Source organism: Tachypleus tridentatus, chromosome 3, assembly GCF_004210375.1.
Source record: "Tachypleus tridentatus isolate NWPU-2018 chromosome 3, ASM421037v1, whole genome shotgun sequence".
Lineage (NCBI taxonomy): Eukaryota > Metazoa > Arthropoda > Merostomata > Xiphosura > Limulidae > Tachypleus > Tachypleus tridentatus.
In genome coordinates, this window is record NC_134827.1 from 80,557,414 (window position 1) to 80,582,001 (window position 24,588).

Below are 24,588 nucleotides of genomic sequence, written 5' to 3' on the forward strand. Positions count from 1 at the left end.
TAGTGTATTGTTGTATTTCTACTTTATTGAGAATTGATCCTGGTGTATTGTTGTACTTCTACTTTATTAAGAAGTGATCCTGATGTATTGTTGTACTTCTACTTTTATGAGAAGTGATCCTTGTGTATTGTTGTGCTTCTTCTTTATTGAGAATTGATCCTGGTTTGTCGTTGTGCTTCTACTTTATTAAGAAGTGTGCTTGATATATTGTTGTACTTCTACTTTATTAAGAAGTTATCCTGGTGTATTGTTGTGCTTCTACTTTAATAAGAAGTGATCCTCGTGTATTGTTGTACTTCTTCTTTTATGAGAAGTGATCCTCGTGTATTGTTGTACTTCTACTTTATTGAGAATTGATCCTAGTGTATTGTTGTACTTCTTCTTTATTGAGAAGTGATCCTGATGTATTGTTGTGCTTCTACTTTTATGAGAAGTGATCCTAGTGTATTGTTGTGATTCTTTTTTTATTTAGAATTGATACTGGTTTATTATTGTGCTTCTACTTTATTAAAAAGTGTTCGTGGTGTATTGTTGTTCTTCTACTTTTATGAAAGTGATCGTAGTGTATTGTTGTACTTCTTTATTGACAATTTATCCTGGTTTATTTTTGTTCTTCTACTTTATTAAGAAGTGATCCTAGTGTATTGTTCTACTTTTACTTTAGTAAGAAGTGATCCTGGTGTATTGTCGTGCTTCTACTTTATTAAGAAGTGATCCTAGTGTATTGTTGTACTTATACTTTAATAAGAAGTGATCCTGGTGTATTGTCGTGCTTCTACCTTATTAAGAAGTGATCGTAGTGTATTGTTGTACTTCTACTTTATTGAGAATTGATCCTAGTGTATTGCTGTACTTCTTCTTTATTGAGAAGTGATCCTGATGTATTGTTGTACTTCTTCTTTATGAGAAGTGATCCTTGTGTATTGTTGTGCTTCTTCTTTATTGAGAATTGATCCTGGTTTGTTGTTGTGCTTCTACTTTATTAAGAAGTGATCCTAGTGTATTGTTGTACTTATACTTTAATAAGAAGTGATCCTCGTGTATTGTCGTGCTTCTACTTTATTAAGAAGTGATCCTAGTGTATTGTTGTACTTCTATTTTATTTAGAAGTTATTCTTGTTATTGTTGTACTTCTTCTTTATTGAGAAGTGATCCTGATGTATTGTTGTACTTCTTCTTTTATGAGAAGTGATTTTAGTGTATTGTTGTACTTCTACTTTATTGAGAATTGATCCTAGTGTGTTGTTGTACTTCTTCTTCATTGAGAAGTGATCCTAGTGTATTGTTGTGCTTCATTTTTATTGGAATTGATACTGGTTTATTGTGCTTCTACTTTATTAAGAAGTGATCCTGGTGTATTGTTGTGCTTCTTTTTTTTGAGAATTGATCGTAGTGTATTGTTGTACTTCTACTTTATTGAGAATTGATCCTAGTGTATTGTTGTACTTCTTCTTCATTGAGAAGTGATCCTGATGTATTGTTGTACTTCTTCTTTTATGAGAAGTGATCCTAGTGTATTGTTGTGCTTCTTTTTTATTGAGAATTGATACTGGTTTATTGTTGTGCTTCTACTTTATTAAGAAGTGATCCTGGTGTATTGTTGTGCTTCTACTTTTATGAGAAGTGATCGTAGTGTATTGTTGTACTTCTTTATTGAGAATTGATCCTGGTTTGTCGTTGTGCTTCTACTTTATTAAGAAGTGTGCTTGATATATTGTTGTACTTCTACTTTATTAAGAAGTGATCCTGGTGTATTGTTTGCTTCTACTTTACTAAGAAGTGATCCTAGTGTATTGTTGTACTTATACTTTAATAAGAAGTGATCCTCGTGTATTGTCGTGCTTCTACTTTATTGAGAAGTGATTCTTGTGTATTGTTGTACTTCTTCTTTATTGAGAAGTGATCCTGATGTATTCTTGTACTTCTTCTTTTATGAGAAGTGATCCTATTGTATTGTTGTACTTCTTTATTGAGAATTGATACTGGTTTATTATTGTGCTTCTACTTTATTAAAAAGTGTTCCTGGTGTATTGTTGTGCTTCTACTTTTATGAGAAGTGATCGTAGTGTATTGTTGTGCTTCTTCTTTTATGAGAAGTGATCCTGGTGTATTGTTGTACTTCTACTTTATTGAGAAGTGATCCTGGTGTATTGTTGTACTTCTACTTTATTAAGAAGTGATCCTAGTGTATTGTTCTACTGTTACTTTAGCTTGATCCTTTATACTGTTATGCTTCTACTTTATTGATTCTGGTGTATTTTTGTACTTCTACTTTATTAAGAAGTGATCCTGGTGTATTGTTGTACTTTTTCTTTTATGAGAAGTGATCGTAGTGTATTGTTGTACTTCTTTATTGAGAACTGATCGTGCTTTATTGTTGTGCTTCTACTATAATAAGAAGTGATCCTGATGTATTGTTGTGCTTCTATTTTATTAAGAAGTGATCCTGGTGTAATTTTGTACTTCTACTTTATTAAGAAGTGGTCCTAGTGTATTGTTGTAGTTCTACTTTATTAAGAAGTGTGCTTGAGATATTGTTGTACTTCTACTTTATTAAGAAGTGATCCTGGTGTATTGTTGTTATTCTACTTTATTGAGAAGCGATCCTCGTGGAATGTTGTGCGAGCGATTTATATTTTTTCTTGATGAAAGCATGTTTGTTTATTTTTGAACTGCTTTTACAGTTCATGTATAAACATAAGTAATGTATTTTACCTTATGTTAAAAGAAACTGTCTCTCTATATCATTTTGGATCAAATTCTAATTATTCCTTTCTTGTGTTCTACGTTACTCGGCTTGTTCCGATTATTACGTTCTCCGTATAACGTATTAAATTAAAAATATAGTTCATTTCATTCCGAAGAATCGTCTGAATAAATGAACAGCTCGCAGATAGAGAAAGTAATGCAATTCTATGAGGCTTGAAATATTAAACTAAGTTAAAGTAACAGTCTCCCAATGATAGCATTTGGACGGACTTAGATTCGTTTCGAGTTTAAAACCGCCAACTTCCAATGTATAAAAATATTACTTACCTGGTTTGTTCATTGTACAAAATAGAGAAGTATTTAAGAAATGAATTAATCACCATGTAGTTATAGAGGTACAGAATAGAAACTTCCATTAGCTGAACAATGTATTGTGCATCTGGTAAAAGCTAATTTTCTAATTAATTAGATGAAAAGTAAATCAAGCTGTATTAGAATTTAAGATGATTTATTGTACCTATTGTTTTGCTTTTTTATTTTACTTATTGTTTTACCTGGTTACTGTACCTACTGTTTTACCTGGTTATTACACCTATTGTTTCACCTATTTATTTTACTTATTGTTTTATCTGGTTATTGTACCTATTGTTTTACCTATTTACTGTGTCTGTTGTTTTTCCTTAGTTACTGTACCTATTGTTTTACCTTGTTATTGTATATATTCTTTTACCTAGTTTTTGTATCTGTTTTTACCTAGTTATTGTGTCTGATTTTGCCTAGTTATTGTAACAATTGTTTTACTTAGTTATTGTGTCTGTTCTTCATATTTATTGTACCTATTGTTTTACCTAGTTATTTTACTTATTGTTTTACCCAGTTATTATACCTATTGTTCAGCCTAGTTACTGCGTGTGTTGTTTTTTCTAGTAATTGTATCTATTGTTTTTCCTAGTTATTGTTGATAAGTTGAAATATTACGAATTAATAGCTCATTTTCTTTGTTCAGGTCATCAACAAACATAATTTTGTTTGACATATTGTCAACAAAGAACTGTTTGTTGTTCCCTAAGTTGTTCTCACCAAGATCACATCCAAGTTTCAGGAGACATCTAGGTCTTTTAGAATGTTCTAGTCATTTCAGAACGATACAGCTTTTTGTTTCGTAACAGAGGCATTCTACTTTCTTATTGTAACGATTCCGTCACGAATGAGGCAACCTTTGTTGAAATCCAATTGTTGGATTATTTGTTCCATTATTAGAAACTTTAAATTACCTATTCTCTCTCGTTTTCAGCCTCGGCATATCGGCTCTTAAAACGGTTCTGAGTTTTTCAAGTGCGAACTTTTATCTCATAGCTCCGTCATCTCTTGACCGATTTAAGATCTAATTACGGTTATGGACTCCACGCCTCAGATCTCATAGATTAACTTACTCTAATCCTGCCTCAAAGAATTTCAAGTGGCGCGGCTGCGGCATATTTCATCTTGTTTAACGATTATCTTGTTAAAAACGTTAAGTTATCTATTCGCTCTCCTTTTCAGTGGTTACTTTGTTGTTGTTTTTTGTGTTAGAAACGTCATTTTCTTTTGTGGTTATGTGTAAGAAGAAACAGTTGGGCCCAGCATGGCCAAGCGTGTTAAGGCGTTCGACTCGTAATCCGAGGGTCGCGGGTTCGAATCCTGGTCGCACCAAACATGCTCTCCTTTTCAGCCATGGGGACGCTATAATGTTACGGTCAATCCCACTATTCGTTGGTAAAAAAGTATCCCAAGAGTTGGCGGTGGGTGGTGATGAGTAGCTGCCTAACCTCTAGTCTTACACTGTTAAATTAGAGACGGCGCAGATAGCTCTCGAGTAGCTTTGCGCGAAATTAAAAAAAAAAAGCCAAACAGAAACAGATATTTTAACTCGTTGCTCACAGTTTAAATAGTATGATAGTTTCTATACATTATAAACTCTCGAAACATTTTCATTTATTATGAAGGTGGAAACATAATTGCGTCGAATTATATATTTTAATAACCAGTAGTTAATCGTTGAGTCTGAAACCTTTTAACACTAATGATCAGGTTTTTATACTCGTGACAAGCAGAGCAAAGATAGACCATTCTGTAGTTTTGGGCTTAACAGCAAACAAGCAACTCAAAATAAAACACTAGTCTGACAAAAATATAGCCTCCCAGTGGTAAGTCTGAAGGCTTATAATGTTAAAAACTTGGTTTAGACACCAATAATGGACACATCTCGGTTAGCTCTTTACGAAGCTCTGATCTTTACGACAAACAAACGAGACAATTTATTAAAAACACGTGTATTATTTGTAAGGATATAAAACCAGCTCTTAAAGCCCGTTCATGAATTTCTAAGAATAATGCCCCCTGGTAGAGAACAAATTTTTTTAGCACTTCTAGTCAATTTGTCTTTATATAACTTATATACTTCGATGTTCGTATCTACATGTCTCATGCATTTGGCTCTACTAATGTGTAAGAAAATAGATATTCATTAATCTACGTTTTCTGCAGCCCTGGTGGACGTTTATATAACTAACTTTAATTGAATATTTTTTTTCTTTTTTTAATTTTTACTGCAAGCCATACACCTTATTACCAAAAACATTAAACATACTCTAGGGACTAGAATACGGGCATTAATACCGCTATTAAGTAATATTCAGCTGATTGTCCAATCAAAAGGCTTAGATTTCAATCAATAACGACGTTTACAAAATTTTCTACGAATTACGATGTCGTTAGTCACGTAGGACGTTCTTCATTAGTTGCATCTGTTACGTAGTGAAAGTGACGCAATTTTTGCTTTAGAAATAATACGTGCGTTTCTTACGAAACTATATTTTAGATCTGGAATATTGTAACATATATACTAGGAAACTGGCGCTTTAAAATAGTCCTGATTGAATTACAGGTTTGTATAGCCGTGTAGTTTGTTGAATTAAAAAAAATAAAAGATCCGCGTAGCGGTGAATAATAAAACCCTTTTCAAGCAATACGAAGTCAGGCTCAAATTACATACGTTCAGAACCAGATTTCTCAAAGCAATACACGCTAAACGCCTCAGAGATAATTATCGGTCGAAACACGTGAAAATTATTGGTCTAGTTTAGATATATATATATGTATATGTCAATACTATGTACATGTTTTAACTAGTTTATATCAGATAGTTGTCCTATTAAACATTAAAACGAGTTCACGTTGAATATCGCCGATGAAGAATGTACAATCATACAAATCACGTACACAGATATGTACCCTCATCAATAATTTTGGTGGTTACAGTGTTAAACTTACAATCTGCGAGGCACGGGAGCAAAACCCGTCGTCGAACATGTTAGTCTTTTTGATGCGTGAGAGCTTTCTAATTTGATATTTGATCACACTATACGTTAATCAAGAGTTCAACAAGACATGGCAGAGGGTCGTACTAAACAGCTTCTTCCTTCTATTAGTATAAACGGCTACCGCAGATTGCCCTCGAGAAGTTGTACGCGTAATTCAAAACAAAATTAGAAATCTAACCAATTACAAATCAAAGTTTTCAGGATAAAATACCATTATGAACAATTAGAAGCTAGTTTTAAAGAAAAAATACAGTTCTGAGCAAATAACAGTTTAGGATAAAGCGCATTTGTGAAAACTACAAACCAATGTTTAAATATAACGTACAATTCTGACCAATTACCAAACAGAAGTTTTACGATAACGTACAATTTTGATCAATTAGAAGCTGGAGTTTTACGGATAATTTATAATTTCTACCAATTAAAAATTGAAGTATTTAAAATTAATTATAGTTGTCAAAATTACAAACCACAGTTTGTTAGAAAACGTAGAATTCTGACCAATTATAAACTAGAGGTGTTAGGAAAATGTACAATTATAACCAATTAAAAGCTAGAGTTTTATGATAAAACACAATTTTAATCAATTAGAAACCAGATATTTAGAGTAAAACTTAATTTCTACCAATTACAAGCCAGAGTTTTAGGATAAAACACAATTCTGAATAATTACAAAAAAGTTTAATGAATAAAGGATGTTATTACTCGATTAAAATGGCTTGATGAAGGCGCTGGGTGGTGTTAACTAAATAAATACCTTCCCTGTAGTTTATCATTGATAAATTAGCTACGGATAAAGCAGATAGCTCTTACGTGAACTTCACAATAAAAAAAACAAAATCGAAATAAGAAAAATGTTCAGTGGGTTCTAACGCCAGCAGTGTGACTTTACAACAGAATACCCTAGTGTTCAGCACGGCTGTGCTTACTGGGGCTATTTGTTCTTCCATTCTTCTCCATAAATTTTTTTATCAGGTTAATAACCAAAGGACACAAGACTGAAATCTGTGTTAATGTGAGAAGAGATAGTTTTATCTTTTTATCCTGTGTCCAAGTTCCGGATGTTGAGCAGCTGTTGTCTGTTCGTCACCTTTAAAAGTGTTTTTAGTGGTTGACTAAATTGGTTACCATGAACAAGTTAACACTGAACAACGAAAGATGCTTTCCTCCAGTGGCTCAGCGGGATCTCTGCGGACTTACAACTACGCTAGAAACTGAGTTTCGATACCAGTGGTGGGCAGAGCACAGATAGTTCGCTGTGTAGCTTTGGGCTTAACTACAAAGAAACTGAACGATGTTTTTGGAAAAATTTGATTGGAAGAAGAAAATTAAAAGAGAAAATTCGGATTTTTTTTCCCATATTTGTCAAAAATAACATATATAATTTTTAATTATAAAAAGCTACGTCAATATTGCCAAAGAGAAAACAACAACAAAGATTGTTCATTAGACACGAATATTCAATTAGCAATAACCATACTTAATTTAGCATCAGTTACAATTTAAAATAACAAAGATTCGTTACAGCTTGCATCATGTTTCGTTTAGTGAGCAACTAACATATAAAACTGTATAAATAACTCTTTCGTATTATGATGGCTTTCAACGTTACGGTTCACGTCCTGATGTCGGATATCACTGTAGACCATCTTTAGCTAGTAGAGATCAGTAGGCATTCCTTCTGGTATCACAAATCACTGTAGACCATCTTCAGGTGTCAAAGATCATTAGACATTCTATCTGATATCATAAATCATTGGGTCAAAAGAAACGCCTTAAAGAGAAGCCGAAATCGATAACGATATACTCCTAGACAAGCTTCAACCTACTAAAAGTTGAAGTTCTATAAATGTCCATTTGTGTCTGTTTTTAGCTAAGCACAAAGCAGCGTAATGGACTTTCTGTGCTTTGCCCATCACGGGTATCGAAACCTGGTTTATAGCGCTATAAACCTTCAGACTTAACACTTATATAACGGATTCAATGTACGAGTTTAAGAAGTTACCGAAACATTGATTTAAATATGAAACAAGAAACTTGATATAAACTAGAAATGAGAATCTTTAGGATTAGAAAGCTTTAACCAGAAACTTCAGAACATAACAAACCATCAAAACCATTAAATATGAAACTTGATATAAACTAGAAATTAGAATCTTATGGTTAGAAAATTTCACCAAAACCTTCAGAACATAACAAACTATCAAAAGAGCTGTATCATACCATCATTATCCATAAATTGTACTTATGAGAAACCAAACCAAAATAAACATTTTGACTGGACTTTTATGTTCGTGGCTGTAAGAAATGAAGGATGTTGTGACACATACAAGACTAGATTCTTCTCAGCTTAGCGTCGAAACAATCAAACCAATCAAAGTGTAAGCGTCTTTTTTTTGTTTGTTTCTATATATAATAAGGTATAACCTAACAGACTGACCTTTCTCATTGAGACATTGAACTCTTCGACACCGATGACATGGTGTTCTACAGCTGTAGTCTTGGTGATGGTTTGTTTGTTTGTTTTTTTAAATTTTGCACAAAGCTATTCGAGGCTAACTGTGCTAGTCGTCCCTAATTTAGCAGTGTAAGACTAGAGGGAGGGCAGCTAGTCATCACCATCCACCGCCAACTCTTGGGCTACTCTTTTACCAACGAATAGTGGGATTGACCGTCACATTATAACGCCCCCACGGCTGAGAGAGCGAGCATGTTTGGCGCGACAGGGACTTGGTGATGGGAAATAATGGATATCCTGGGTGTTTCCATGAAAATAAGTAGGGTTTAGGTTTCTTCTTTGATTTCAAATTTTGCGCAAAGCTACACGAAGGCTATCTGCGTTAGCCGTCCCTAATTTAGTAGTCTAAGACTAGAGGAAGGCAGCTAATCACCACCACCCATTGCCAACTCTTGGGCTACTTTTCTACCAACGAATAGTGGAATTTACCGTCATGTTATAATATCCCCACGGCTGAAAGGGTTAGCATGTTTGAAGCTACAGGGATTCAAATCCTCGACCCTCAGATTACAAGTCGAACGCCTTAACCAACTGACCATAACGGTCCACGAGTTTAGGAAGTCATTACGATGTAATTATTTATTTCTGAAAAATGGAGTTTTTTTCTATAATGATTTCTCTTTTTGAATAATAAGTTATTCATAATAGAAATTTTTTGGATATCATTGAGAGCTCTAACTTGTTGGTGAGAAAACAGAACCTTGGTTTCAGTCGTCTATATTTACAATACGTGGTTGTTACTTAACATATTATCACGATTCTTATACTGTGTAATAGGACAATTCCTGATAGAAGTAAAACAATAACTTTTGAATTCGTCAAGTTCAAGTTCTACGTGATAAAATACAATTAAATTTATCCATACTGCAGTTTCTAGTTTTAATAATTGGATTCTATTTTCTAGTTATATTAAAGTTAGAAACAACAACAACTGCTAATTAATTGTTGTTGACACTTGTTGAATTTTGTATATCTTGTACAATCTACCCCTGTCCGATTACTTTGTTGGTCTTGTCAGAAGTAACAATTAAACTATTGTTTTATTTCTAGAATAAAGCTACAAATGGTTAAGTTAGAAACAGTTTCATTAGATGGTTTTTAAGGGATTTAGTGTATTTTGTTACATTAATTCCTGTGATCAGAAGGTCAACCAAGGTCTTTAATGTCCATTGTTACATTAATTCGTGTGATCCAAAGATAATTCAAGGTCTTTACTGTCCGTTGCTACACTATTTCACTTGATCAAAAGGTCATTCATTCAAGGTCTTCACTGTCTGTTGTTTCACATAACAATTAATTACTGGAGATTAGTTGATTATATTTAATGTGATTATTTCAAGTTTTTCAACTGTTTTATTACATAATATTTTGATAATGTTTGTACATTATCTGTTGGTCGATGGAACTGATGCAGCGTTGTGTTTCATATATATACGTCTGAACCGAGCCTAACCTAATGGTTAGTGCATTTAAACAGTAAGTTCGAACAATCAAAGTTCACGGCCTATAGGAAACGTGTTCTAAACTTTGGAGCTGTGAATGCTCTATATAAGTGGTGGTCAAGTTCACTATTTGGTCAGACAAAAGTGGCTCAAGATCTGACGACGAGTGTTTTTGATAATCTACATTCTTTCTAACCTATCAACGCAGATAATTCTAGTCTGATTTCCCGAAGATGTTGAAGCAAAACCGGTTGTGTTTGTTTAACCAGAATGGTTGATTATATTATGGCGAACGTTAATCAAGTGCAGGGTGGACTTCTGTTTGTTTCATTACGAATAAAAAGTAAAACAAATTATTACAGTTTGTTAGAAATTTAAGATTTCACTTGACAGTTTACCTGATTTTGGTATATGTAATTACAATGTGTAAACAAAATGTTCTCAATATACAATGTGTTAACAGTGTATCCTTCACTTACAATGTGTTAACAGCGTCCCCTTAACATACAATATGTTAACACAATGCCCTTAACTGACAATCTGTTAACAGTATGCATAGTGTGTACTCTAACACTGTTGTTATTTTCTAAGAACAAAGCTGCTCAATGTACTATCTGCACTCTGTCCATCGTGTGGAATCGAACCCCAGATTTTTACGTTTTACCGCAGACTTACCGCTACCTTATAGTCTTAACACTTAAAACGATGTCTTCGGAACTGAAGAATTATATGCAATTAGAGATGAAAAAACTGTTTCAAGCGCATTTTTCAGTCTTTAGGAATTCTTAGTAAAACTGGAGTTTCAAGTAGAGGATGGCAACAGCCATCACATTTATTGAGATTAAATACAAGAAAGTAAACAAACATTTATCTTCCACGTTAGGCCTACTGAAACCTGTTGTAACTGAACAAAATTCGTACAAACGACGAGACTCATGAAACTGTAAACTGTCATCTTTATGCCAAATTTTACGATTTATGGCAGACATTAATCACATATCCGCAGCTGTTAGTTCAGCATTTTTTCAAAAAAGTGTACCAGCCTAGGCTTCGTCTGAAATTACATCTGTGACCAGCTTACGTACAAATAAAGTCCAGGTCAGCAGATGTTAAAAATACGTCATAGAACCACTGAAAGCTTCAGGGGAAATCTATAAATTGTGTAGATCTTGTTGATTTTGTTACATACTTCACTTATCTTCTTTAATCCATTGATGAATTTCGCCCAAAACTACACGAGGGCTATCTGCAATAGCTGTCCCTAATTTAGCAGTGTTAAAACGGGACGAATAATGGGACTGACCACGTTATGACGCCCCTCCCCCTCGGCTGAAAGGACGAGCATGTTTGTTGCGACGGGGATTTGAACCCGCAACTCTGAGGCTACGAGTCGAGGAGAAAGACGTCACGTGCGCCTGACCCTCTTGGGTATATATAACGAGAGAGAAAGACGAGTGATCTAACTACTTCCATGTAGGGCCTGAACTTAGTGAGTCGGCCATTTTGGATACTTTAATACTAGTAATAAACGACTAATAAACAACCTTATAAATCCAGTTTCGTTATTTTTCTTCTTTAATTGGACACTCAACGCTTCGCTTTACAACTACTTCGGGAGTTTCCATTAAACATCAATCATAAATGACAGTAAAAAGCTTCAGTACTATTTTCAATAGTAAATTCAAATCGAACTTATAGCGTACATTTTTACAAGGTGCAGTGAATAGTAAGTACTAAAAACATTGTTGAAAGAATTAACTGCTATCAATGGTAAACAAAAGTCCTTTCTAAATTGAAGATAGTTATAATATACCCCGAGATGAAAAAATAATATAATTATAATTATAGACTCCATCTTTTGTCCCTATTCATCTTTGATAAGAAGAGTTTCTTTGATTTTTCTTCCAGTGTTTTTGGTGGCTCTGGTGAGGACTTATACAGAGAATGTTTGATTTGAGTCTGGTTTTACTTCATTAGTTTAACTATTGGTTCGTAACTGTTTATTTAATGTTGTTTATGGAGTCAATATGTTCTCCTATATTTGAGTGCATGGTTATTCCGGTTTCTCTACGGTAGTAGATGTTACATGTTAGTTTGTAAACAACAATGAAGACAAGACATCCATCTTTAAACTGTAAACATGTCTTCATAAGACAGTTGACTTTATCACACTGCAGGGTAGTGTACTGAGAGATGGTCTTGGCCATTCTCTAACTTTAAATGGTAGTCCAGATTTTCTGATATATAGATTTTACTTTCTTGGAGAGAGTTTCGTCAGTTAGAGATGTCATAAAATGCTTTATTCTCTTATCTTTAAATAAAGTTGTCTTTTTTTTATCCTATTGGTTTCTATGTCTTTTTAAATATTGGAGATATATTGTCTATCACTGTCGTTGTAGACCCTTAAGGCGACATAAGGTAACTATATGTTATTGTCATTGTAAATCTTTAAGGAAACACAAAGTAGATTGTGTTACCTTAAGGGAGATTGTATGTTATTGTGATTATAGATCTTTAAGGAAACATAAAGTAGATTGTATGTTATTGTCATTGTAAATCCTTAAGGTAACACAAGGTAGATTGTATGATACTACGTTTAGGTTAACATTGAGTTTAACATGTTTTACTAAGATGCTAGTCATAGTAACCCTTCAGGGAAAGATGCTTACCGCTCGACATGGCCAGATGGTTAAGGCACTCAACTCGTAATCTGAGGGTCGCACGTTCGAGTCCCTGTCGTACCAAATGTGCTTGCCCTTTCAGCTTTGGGAGCTTTATAACGAGACGGTCAATCCTACTATTCGTTAGTGAAAGGGAAGTCCAAGAGCTGAAGTAGATAGTGATGATTAGTTGCTTTCCTCTAGTCTTACACTGCTAAATTAGGGACCGCTAGCGCAGATAGCCCTCGAGTAGCTTTGCGCGAAATTAATAAAACAAAACACGCTTACATATATTTGATAATTTTTACAGATTAAAGCGATTTAAAGATGATATATACTCTTAACCGATAAAAATATTCACTACAACCTACAAAATTTTTATAATAAAATTGAGCTTCAAAAATAGTATTTTGGTTCCATTTTTTGGATGGTGTGGCTGCTTTTAGTGAAGTTTTCTCTCCACTGAATCAGAACGATCGATCGACTACATAAAAGGCGCAAGGAAATGTAATAAAACGTCTTCATTATAAATCGTTTGTGAAAGACTTTTATTTGTATTCAAATACGTTTTTGATTCGTTTTTGGAGTAAAATTCTCCAAATTTGAAATTATGATTTTCTGAGTGTAGATAAACCTTGCAATCACAGATGATATTTCTGTTAAGTAACCCAATTACAAAAAGTAACTAATTTATTTAAAAAAAAACAATGTGGTTTAGCTTGAGTGTTTGGGTAGGCAGAACTCAGATAATCCTTTGTGTAATTTCGCGCTCAAACAAAAATATTTAATTAAAGAAAGTGCTCTTTAAAGAATGGAATTTGTTAAGAGAATTAATCAGCGAAAAAAATAATAAAAATGGTTTCTACACTGTTGCTAAGTTGATTTATTTTCCAGCTTTTGAGCTTTGGATCTACTTCAGGCTGAAAACAAAGTGGTACCAACTGAGGTAGAAAATCAGTTTCAAGTGAAACATAAACCCAAGACACGCAGGGGAGGGAGGGGACAAGTCGACAATACGTAACAAAATATAAATAAAACATTGTTAGGGAAGTATTGTTGTTGAGAAAAGACGGGTGACGAGGGCCGAACTCTTTCAGAGTTTGTAGAATATTTTGTGCGCATGCTTTAAGACCAATTAGATGACTTCATTATGTTTTGGTAAAGCTTTATCTTTCGCAATTACGTTTCATGTTGGAGTTTCATCCACACACTAGGTTAGTTTGATTTTATAGGCTGAACTCAATTTAAGCGTAAAACTGACAGTTAAAGACGGATAAGATGTATTATGGTATAAAGATATACTTTTGAGTCATGCCACCAGATAACGAAATATGTAACTTCAAAAACAACGCTAAATTAGAAGAGCAACAAAGGACTTAATACACTAGCGTTAGTAATTTATTACAAAAAGGATGTGACGAAGGACATTTTGACCGCGTGCAAATGTTAATAATTTGAGCAAAAAAAATTGTAGCACATAGTGAATGTATTTAATTTAGTTAAAGATGTTACACTTGCTAGGTGTTACGGTTTGTATGAGGTTTTACGCTTAGCAGAAGATGTAACACTTAGTGCAGTGTGTTAATATATTGGAAGTTGTCACACTTTGTATGAAGTATTACATGTAATCGAAGGCGTTACACTTAATTTCCGGAAGATGTTGAATACAGTGGAAGTTGTTACACTTGATGGGAGGTATTACATTTAGTATGAGGTGTTATACGTGGCAGAAGATGTTACACTGAATGGAAGATGTTAGTATTTCTAGTGATCCTTGTCATACAGTCAATTAATTATATTATTCCTTAAAAACATCAAGGATCAAATCCTTAAATCATCAGAAACATCAAGGATCAAATTCTTACGTCATCAGAAACATCAAGGATCAAATCTTTAAAGAATCAGAAACATTAAGGATGAAAACCTTAAGTCATCAGAAACATCAAGGATCAAATCCTTAAATCATCAGAAACATCAAGGATCAAATCCTTAAAGCGGCAGAAAATGTAGATGAACAAATTTGCTGAGCTGAATCTTATTTTTATTAAATATTGTGATTGGCTGTTGGTCAAAATAACAAAGTGTGCAGTGAATGATGTTTGCTGACACCAGAGAACGCGAGTTTACATCATTTTAATTTATCTGATTCCTTTTTAAATGGAGAACCTAAACTGATACGTCTTGATATGATATTAAATACCTTCTTAAAATAACAGTTACCTTATCGTCTCGTCAACTGATTCATCACAACTCATAGCACAAAGATTAAAGATGATATACCTGCCTTCTCGAAGACAGCACCAAAAAGATGACAAATAGACACATGTGTTCATACTTCATGCCATAACCCATTCAGTTCTCTTCAATTATCAATATTCAACACCAAATATACTTTCCGGTTTATTCGTACAAAAAAACCCAATAACATTCATATTACACCCAATCTTAGTCCTTTTGAATGAGTAAATTTCTCTATTTTGTTTTTAAGAGACAGACACTTTTTTGCAGGGGATACATTTTTTAGTCCTTATATTTTAAAGTTAGGCCTACTTTATTGTCTCTATCCTCGCACTTTCAAGTGAATTGCAAGAGTTTGCGCACAAATTTGAACGTTTGTTCAAAATGTTGTAATATATACGTTTGGAAACTAAGAATTCGTGAAAAATGCCGTGATACAATTATGCAGGTATCCAGTTGGACTCTGTTTAAATGTGGTGTACCTTTTGTTTTTGTTATCATTTGCTTCAGAAAATTACACGATTTAATTTCGTCAACAATACATGATGCTATAGTTTTTATTATTGTTTCAGGAACCCTAGCATCAACAGCATGTGATGCTATAGCGCTTATTACTGTTTCAGGGACCTTAGCGTCAACAATACATGATGCTATAGTTTTTATTATTGTTTCAGGAACCCTAGCATCAACAGCATGTGATGCTATAGCGCTTATTACTGTTTCAGGGACCTTAGCGTCAACAATACATGATACTATAGTGTTTATTATTGTTTCAGGGACATTAGAGTCAACAATACATGATACTATAGTGTTTATTATTGTTTCAGGGACCTTAGAGTCAACAATACATGATACTATAGTGTTTATTATTGTTTCAGGGACCTTAGCGTCAACAGTATTACAGAAGTGGCAGATTTTTCGTTTTCTCGTCTGACACAATTAAAAGAACTGTAAGTATCAGCTTTTCATTAAAGACATCAAGGAATCTAAATCCTGTAATCTATATCTGATATATAATATTTTATACAAATCTTGGTCAAGCAAAATGAGTGTTACATGAATGTGGAAAGTTTAATTCATTGCTATTATTTTCAGAAATCTGCGAAGTAATAGCCTCATTGACCTTTCACCGAATGTTTTCAACGGTCTCATACGGCTGGAGATATTGTAAGTGTTAAGTGATGCATTCTTTACACGTAAAGTAACGAATTCTATTTTCTGTAACGCCATTACAACTGATTTACATATTTAAAACAATTTTAATTCATAGTTCGTTTCCTGTTCCCAAGTGGCTCAGCGGTAAATCTGATGGCTATTTCGCTAAAAATCTGGTTTAGATACCTGTGGTGGATACAGCACAGCCAATAATATTGCTCTGTCCTTAACTACGAACAAACAAACTAAAGCTAAAGGAAGGATATCGTCAAATGAAACCATAACAACATAAAATAAAAACCTAATGGGCTATCTGTGATGTAACCTTCGAAGGTCTGGAAACATAATTTTAAACATTCCTTAGACTTATTTATCACTGGGCCGTCCCTCACACTCAACTGACTCTCCAGTATTAAAGTATTAGCTAGCTACTTTACTAATGGCTACTCTATAAAACAGACTTGTTCTAAATTAAAATTTTACTTATTATAACAACATTAGCATTCTTTGAAGCAATATTTTTTTTAACAAACACTTTATTCATAAAAAAACCCATTAAAAGCAGTTTCCCACACACAATGTTCGGTAAAAAGATTACTGTTACGTTCTGTTAAACACAACACGAATTATGTGGCTGCAACACAAGTTCAGGTTTAAACTAACACAAACATGTTGGTTGGCTCACTTACAATCTTTGTGTTTAGTCTAACACACTATGTGTGGTAATAATAACGTAAGTAAATTAAGGCGCTTCATAACATAGCAATTAAACGTGGGACAAAAAACAACAACAAAAAAAAGATCGTAATAAAGTGGGGTTAACAGCAGTTCTTTTCCACCAGAACTTTTATGTGTGTGGGGCAAAAAGCTGGGGTTCGATTTATTAGGTGGTGGCCAGAGAATAAATAATTTGTTCATTAGTTGTTATGATAAAGCGATGAAAGCACGCCGATGTATTTAAATAAACACACTGCTGAATTGAAAACACATGAGATCTGTGTTGTTAAAACACTTATGTGTTTATATAACCACGACAGTCAGTTTTGTCATAGTCTGTGTTAAGAAACACAGTTTGTGATGCTGTGAAGCAACATAGGGTTTTTATTAATTGACACACAACTATTTTTTCTCAGTGATGCACTTTTAAATGAAATATTATACTGTAATAAATATCGAACGTTCAGAATGCCATTTTATTCTAAGATAACAAAAAGTTATGTTTTAATACTCATAACTTTGCTTTATGTTAAAATACTTTATTTAAGAGATTTCAGTTCTCTTATGGCAGTCTTTTTCTGGCAATAATGTACAATGTTGTCTAATAAAAGATCTCGTAAAGTTCGTGTATGATTCTAAGTATAATAATTGTTTAAAATAAAAACAATGCTTAATTTCACTAATTCAAGTGTAGAATGATCACAACAATGCTTAATTGTTAGACTAGTGTTCGATTAAGATGAATAACTGCTGTAAAAAGAATAGGTTAAATGTCTATTGATAACACCCCAGGAATTGACATTACTATTTGAGGTATTTTTGTAAGTTATAAGTTTTTCATATCGGTGGGATCGGTAGAAGGTTCACGGACTTTAGTAGCTTTGCGGTGAAACAACAGCGTATCAGATTTTATTTTCTATCGACTGTTATCATATTTCTTACACTGTCTTATATTTCTTACATAGTCATATCTTATTTCTTAAACAGCCATATCTTATTTCTTGCATAGTCACATCTTATTTCTTGCACAGTCATATCTTATTTCTTGCACAGTCACATCTTATTTCTTGCACAGCCATATCTTATTTCTTACACAGTCACATCTTATTTCTTACACAGTCACATCTTATTTCTTACACAGCCATATCTTATTTCTTACACAGTCATATCTTATTTCTTACACAGTCACATCTTATTTCTTGCACAGCCATATCTTATTTCTTACACAGCCATATCTTATTTCTTACACAGTCACATCTTATTTCTTACACAGCCATATCTTATTTCTTACACAGTCATATCTTATTTCTTACACAGTCATATCTTATTTCTTACACAGTCACATCTTATTTCTTGCACAGTCATATCTTATTTCTTGCACAGTCACATCTTATTTCTTGCACAGCCATACCTTATTTCTTACACAGCCATATCTTATTTCTTACACAGTCACATCTTATTTCTTACACAGTCACATCTTATTTCTTACACAGTCACATCTTATTTCTTACACAGTCACATCTTATTTCTTACACAGTCACATCTTATTTCTTACACAGTCATATCTTATTTCTTACACAGTCACATCTTATTTCTTACACAGTCACATCTTATTTCTTACACAGTCACATCTTATTTCTTACACAGTCACATCTTATTTCTTACACAGTCACATCTTATTTCTTACACAGTCACATCTTATTTCTTACACAGTCACATCTTATTTTCATCGAAACTTTTCTTTTCAAATCATATCTTATTTTTAACATGTTATGTATATTTCATATTATAATACATTTTCTATGTATATTGTATGTGTTACATATGTTTTTCTCCATCGCATCCTAGGAGAAAAGCGAATCTTCGAAAAGCTTTTTATTATTTTTTTAATATTTGATGTTACGGGTTGAACCTTTAAACATCAAAACCCACCAGTTGTAAATTAAACAGCCGATGCTCTCTCTCCTATAGCGATGGTTACTTTGACTTCTAGTCTATAGTTCCAGCGAAACTTCAAGGAGTTACGATTCACCAAACCGCTGTTAATATCGATTCAGGTTAACGGTTCTTTATCTCCTAGCGACATAGTTCATGTTTCGGATAGTTGTCAGTATACTCCTATGTGGCGCTGTTGTCACTACAAGATTCTTTTCTTTGACGTACGTATATCTGTGTGTATGCGTGTCCAAATACTTTCGTTAAAATAGCACCGGCGTTATTACTGTTATAGAATTCCGCCTACATATCAAATATGCAAGTAATATTGAAGACAGTCTCTCTGCACGAGCTTATGGACATTACCAACTTGATTTTTGTCCCAGTTCCTTTCGGTTTTCTTCATCATCCTCATCTTAAATGTTCATATTTTATCTTCCTCTCATTTCTACCCCTTTTTATACCACGTTCCCTTTCTTTCCCGCCGATAAATAAATTTCTCGTGACATCATCCAGAAATGGCGTCAGCTCCTAATTGAACATTCCAGGTTCCGAAGTGAGGTATTAGAAATGGCGGTAGTTCTGTTAATTTATTGTTTCTTTTCTTAATTAATCGACCGTCTCGATCTTTCGTTTAGCGGCACATTAACTCCAGCGTAGCATGTATCAAAGTACTTAATGAACATTTTAAGTTCTCTCTTTTATCGTGTTTAGTTTAATGTTAAAGTCTAGAATAGCTGCCGTTTCCATGTTCTGAATGTAATGTTTTCTATTAAGAAGACAACAAAACTATAACTCTGCAACAAACATTTAGTATTACCCATAATTAACCAGTATAAATCTAAGACTGAATAGCTTTTATGTGTTACAGAACATTATTGCCAGTAAAATTAATGTCCATAGCTTTGTTACATATATCTTACCCTCTTTTAGTCCCTGTAATAACTACAGGGTTTATATGTTCACATAACGTATATTCTTATATATTAAATACATACTTATTGATATCTTTACTGTCTCATTAATTATTTCTAAACTGTATTCATTAAATTCTTAATATATTTCAAGATATTATTATCAGTATTTAAAGTTAATGTTATTCTAACTGGAAGGTGAATTCAGTTCATCTTTGGTGAAAACTTGTTTGAGCTCCAGTACCTTACATCAACTTTAATCTTATCAATATTTGATTTTCAGGTCTTTACAAGACAATAAATTGGAAAATGTACCATCAAAAGCCTTACTCTCAGTCCCGGCGTTAGAAACGCTGTAAGTCAAATTATGGCATTGTTAAAGTTATCTCAGTTTACCTTCAATGTTATAAACTTGCGACGTTACTAAAATTATCCCAGTTTAATTTTCATGTTATAAACGTGTAATGAATCTATGATGTTATTTGAATTATCCTAACTTGCTTTTGTGTCATAAACCTGTAACTAAACCAATGACATTATTAAAATTATTTTAGTTTAGTTTTCATGTTATAAACATGTAATGAATCTATGATGTTATTCGAATTATCCTAACTTAATTTTGTATCATAAACCTGTAACTAAACCAATGACGTTACTAAAATTATCCCAGTTTAATTTTCATGTTATAAGCATGTGATGAATCTATGATGTTATTCGAATTATCCTAACTTGCTTTTATGTTATAAACCTGTAACTAAACCAATGACGTTACTAAAATTATCTCAGCTTATTATTGAAAACACATTTTGTGAAACGCCTGAATAAGTTTATAAATTAAAAGTACAATGTTATTACACTCAAACATCGGGTAGCTGACGTCCTTTGATCGTGGAAGATAATGCGTCACGTTAAGGCTGCTTACTCACTTTACTTTTATTCATTTTAAACTGTAATGTTTAAAATATATTGGAGACTGTTTTTATATTCAGATAACAAGCTCGTGTTCATCTTGTTTGTTTATAAGTTGTTTTCATGAACTAACAGATCAACAGTCAATGAAACAACAAATGACGGTAGGTACCACCAGATGGAGCTAAATACTAAACGAAAAATTATTAAATAGAGTTTGTTTGTTTGTTTTGGAATTTCGCACAAAGTTACTCGAGGGCTGTCTGTGCTAGCGGTCCCTAATTTAGCAGTGTAAGACTAGAGGGAAGGTAGCTAGTCATCACTACCCACCGCCAACTCTTGGGCTACTCTTTTACCAACGAATAGTGGGATTGATCGTCACATTATACACCCCTACGGCTGGGAGGGCGAGCATGTTTAGCGTGACGCGGGCGCGAACCCGCGACCCTTGGATTACGAGTCGCACGCCTTACGCGCTTGACCATGCCAGGCCATTAAATAGAGAGAATTTCTCAGTATTTTCAAGCTAAGAAAAAACACACCTCATTTTTTTATGGTTAGTTTTAATATAACAAGCCATAACATTGTTGTTAGCATAGTGGTAGATGTTCAGTGGGTTCTTGGTTTATGTGTTTCCTCCAAAACAAAATAATACAAAAACAAAAAATTAAAAGTTGGACTCCACACTTTGAAGCCGTGATTGAGTTATAAGAGTGACTATCGTACAAAGCTTTTTGAGATAACAAGTAGCACCCCAGTAGGGGATAGAGGGGGCTATCGTCTCTCTGATTTCTCACTAGTCTACGAGCTCGGAATGAGAGGCAGCTAGTATCTTACACAAAATGTCTTCCACCCCCGGTTTATAACGCTAGAAACTGGATTTCCCTAGCCGTGGTGGGCAGAGCACAGACCGCTCATCTTGTGGCTTTATGATTAATTACTAACTTACACCATCAAATACTTTAATGGAGTTTATTGAATACATTTAGATCATTAAATTTCCATAAGTTGTTGTATAAATTTAGATAATTAAGTTTCCATAAGTCGCAACTTTAAGAACTGTTACAGCATTAAAAAGTTTGAATACAAACAAACAAACTAACCAAAATTGTCACTAGACCTATAAACCAGTTATCAAGTTTTTGAGGCAAGTCTTATCTATTCCAGCAATATTAATTCAAATCAAATCAGCCACGTTCCAAAAGGAAGTCTTAGAGGTGTACGGAAATTACGAAGGTTATGTCTAGACGGAAATCAGCTGACGGACATTCCAGCAGCTGCTCTGGCCGAGTTGGTGCAACTTCAAGCTCTGTGAGTTCTTTTAAGTTGTTCAAAACGGTTCAGCTGCGATATGCCACGTATGTCATTGTTTATGTTATCGTCTGAACAGCAAAATAAAAAGATTAAAGGGTTATATTTGCCAAACACATTTTCAAGAAACATAATAAAAACTAATGTGCCTTCATCACTGAAATTCGACCTCAAATTTACAAATGTGTAAAATTATCTATATTGTTCACAATACTTCTGTTGCTAAAGGCTTTGCCAGTTAGAAGTAATTAATTACTCTACATATCTAGTTTGTGAGTAATTAACTATTCATAAAAAATGTAATTCTTGCATAAATTTCTTCCTTGTTTATCTACACGGAGTCCTTTTAACGCCAAACCGCATTAAGCTGTGTACTGAAAGATGCGTCAAGTGCATCGACATTTTGTCTTATAACTTGTTTCTATGAAAAAAAAAACCACTAAGATTTCATTTATAGATAAATATCTTTTTCTTTAGGAGCCTGGCTGACAATAAAATTCAAACAGTTCCAGATTTCGCTTTTATTAATCAGACGAACCTTCTTATCCTGTAAGTATATCTCAAATTTTCATATTCTTAAAATTAAAGGAAACTACTTGTTCCCTAAAACTTTCAGGTACTCTTCACAGCTCCTTTGAAACATGCTACAGTTCATTTGTTCTCTTTAAAAACATGCAACAGTTCCTTTGTTCCCTCTAAAAACATGCTACAGTTCACTTGTGTCCTTTAGAAATATGCTACAGTTCACTTGTGTCCTTTAGAAACGTGCTACAGTTCTTTTATTCATTTCTTCCAAACTGGCTTGCAGTTAAATTACAAAGCAATTTTGTCCTTTGTAAACGTGCTACAATTTATTTGTGTCCTTTAGAAACATGTTACAGTTCACTTGTTTGCTTTAGAAACATGCTACAATTTATTTGTTCTCTTTAGAAACATTACCATTATTTTATCGCTTCCTTTGTTTTTCAAGTAAATTCAATCTGAATTTTAACTGCTAAAATATACTCTTCAAAAAAAGAAACGCAAAAGGGATATTTTTGTTATTTTAAAGAGAAATATATGTAATAACGTTACAAGCTCAGAGTATGTGATGTTACACGTGTTAAGGCACTGATTGTCAGACCAAAATGACAATAAAAGTTGTGCACTTTGAAAACGGAGGAAAACATCGAATTTTTCGCCAAAACGCATTCGTGTCCAATAAATTTGTTTGAGAGATCTGCATGTTCTGTAAGTGCAACATGTGCAAAATCCCTATAAAAGTGACGGGTTCTCGGTTTCCATAGCTCAGTGTTAAGCCACCGACACGCAATACAGTTACGCCAACACTGACTGAAGCACAACGCAACAACGCTATTGGTTGATTGGAAGCAGGCGAATCTCGATCAGATGTTGCCAGAACTGTTAATGTCCACCCAAGCACCATCACAAGGCTATGGAATCGTCACCAACAACATGGATCAACTCGTGACCGTCCACGATCTGGTAGACCTCGTGTGACCACGCCCGCACAAGATCGCTACATCCGGTTACGTCACCTTCGGAATAGGACCACCACTGCGACGTCTACTGCCTCAACCATACCAGGGCTGCGTAGGATTTCCGATCAGACCGTACGCAACCGTCGACGAGATTCTTAGGCCCCATGTGCAACCCATCATGGTGAACGTCAACGACGTTTTCCAACATGACAACGCCCGTCCTCACACAGCCCGACTCACCACTGTCTTCTTGAGACACTACAACATCAACGTTCTTCCCTGGCCCTCCGGATCACCAGATTTAAACCCCATCGAACATCTTTGGGACGAGTTGGACCGACGTGACGGCGACAACCTCAACCGCAGACTCTACTTCAGCTTGCAGCAGCTTTGCAGGCTGAGTGGACAGCCATTCCACAGGATGTGATTCGTCATCTCATCGCTTCCATGGGCAGGAGATGCCAAGCAGTTATTGATGCTCACGGAGGGCATACTCGTTATTGACGTTGAGTGACGTTAAACTTCAACTAGTGAGCGTGGACTTCGCATTTGCAGACTTTGGATGTTCAGCAGTGAATGTGCAAAGTTTCACACATGTCATACAGAACTACCCGGAATAAACTTGTTAACAATTTGTCTCAAATTTTGCCTTTTGCGTTTCTTTTTTTGAAGAATATAATAATCTAGTGACTTGTAATTACTGAAGCTTTCTCTAAAAGCCGCGATCTCCAACCAATCATTACAAATCACCAATGCCACTAATACATAATGAAAATGTAAACTTTTCTAGTTCAATTCTACTTTAAATAATAAAATAATTTACTTTTAACTTTGTTCACATTGTTATAGCTACGTTTGCATGCGACTTTAACACAATGAACCTCAAATGTTTTCAGGCTTAGAGTAACAACGTAGCAAGGAGATAATATTGTAATCTTGCTTGAATGCTAATGTGTAAACAATTTAAACATTATGTGAAATTATTTCCATTATACTTAAGTTGTAGGATTATTTGTTTGTTTGTTTTGAATTTTGCACAAAGGTATTCGAGGGCTATCTGTGCTAGCCGTCCCTAATTTAGCAGTGTAAAACTAGAGGGAAGGCAGCTAGTCATCACCACCCACCGCCAACTCTTGGGCTACTCTTTTACCAACGAATAGCGGGATTGACCGTAACATTATAACGCCCCCACGGCTGAAAAGGCGAGCATGTTTGACGCGATGGGGATGCGAACCCG

General features: G+C 34.2%; 1 protein-coding gene across 2 annotated transcripts in view; it reads left to right on the plus strand.

The window, feature by feature from the left end:
- LOC143247328 (uncharacterized) overlaps positions 1 to 24,588 on the plus strand; it is a 90,198-nt gene that overhangs the window by 42,359 nt on the left and 23,251 nt on the right. For both annotated transcript variants that reach the window (XM_076495183.1, XM_076495184.1), the window contains exons 2-6: positions 15,808 to 15,879; positions 16,025 to 16,096; positions 19,934 to 20,005; positions 21,727 to 21,870; positions 22,348 to 22,419. In XM_076495183.1, the coding sequence (XP_076351298.1) occupies positions 15,808 to 15,879; positions 16,025 to 16,096; positions 19,934 to 20,005; positions 21,727 to 21,870; positions 22,348 to 22,419 (432 nt within the window). The remainder of the gene's footprint in view (positions 1 to 15,807; positions 15,880 to 16,024; positions 16,097 to 19,933; positions 20,006 to 21,726; positions 21,871 to 22,347; positions 22,420 to 24,588) is intronic.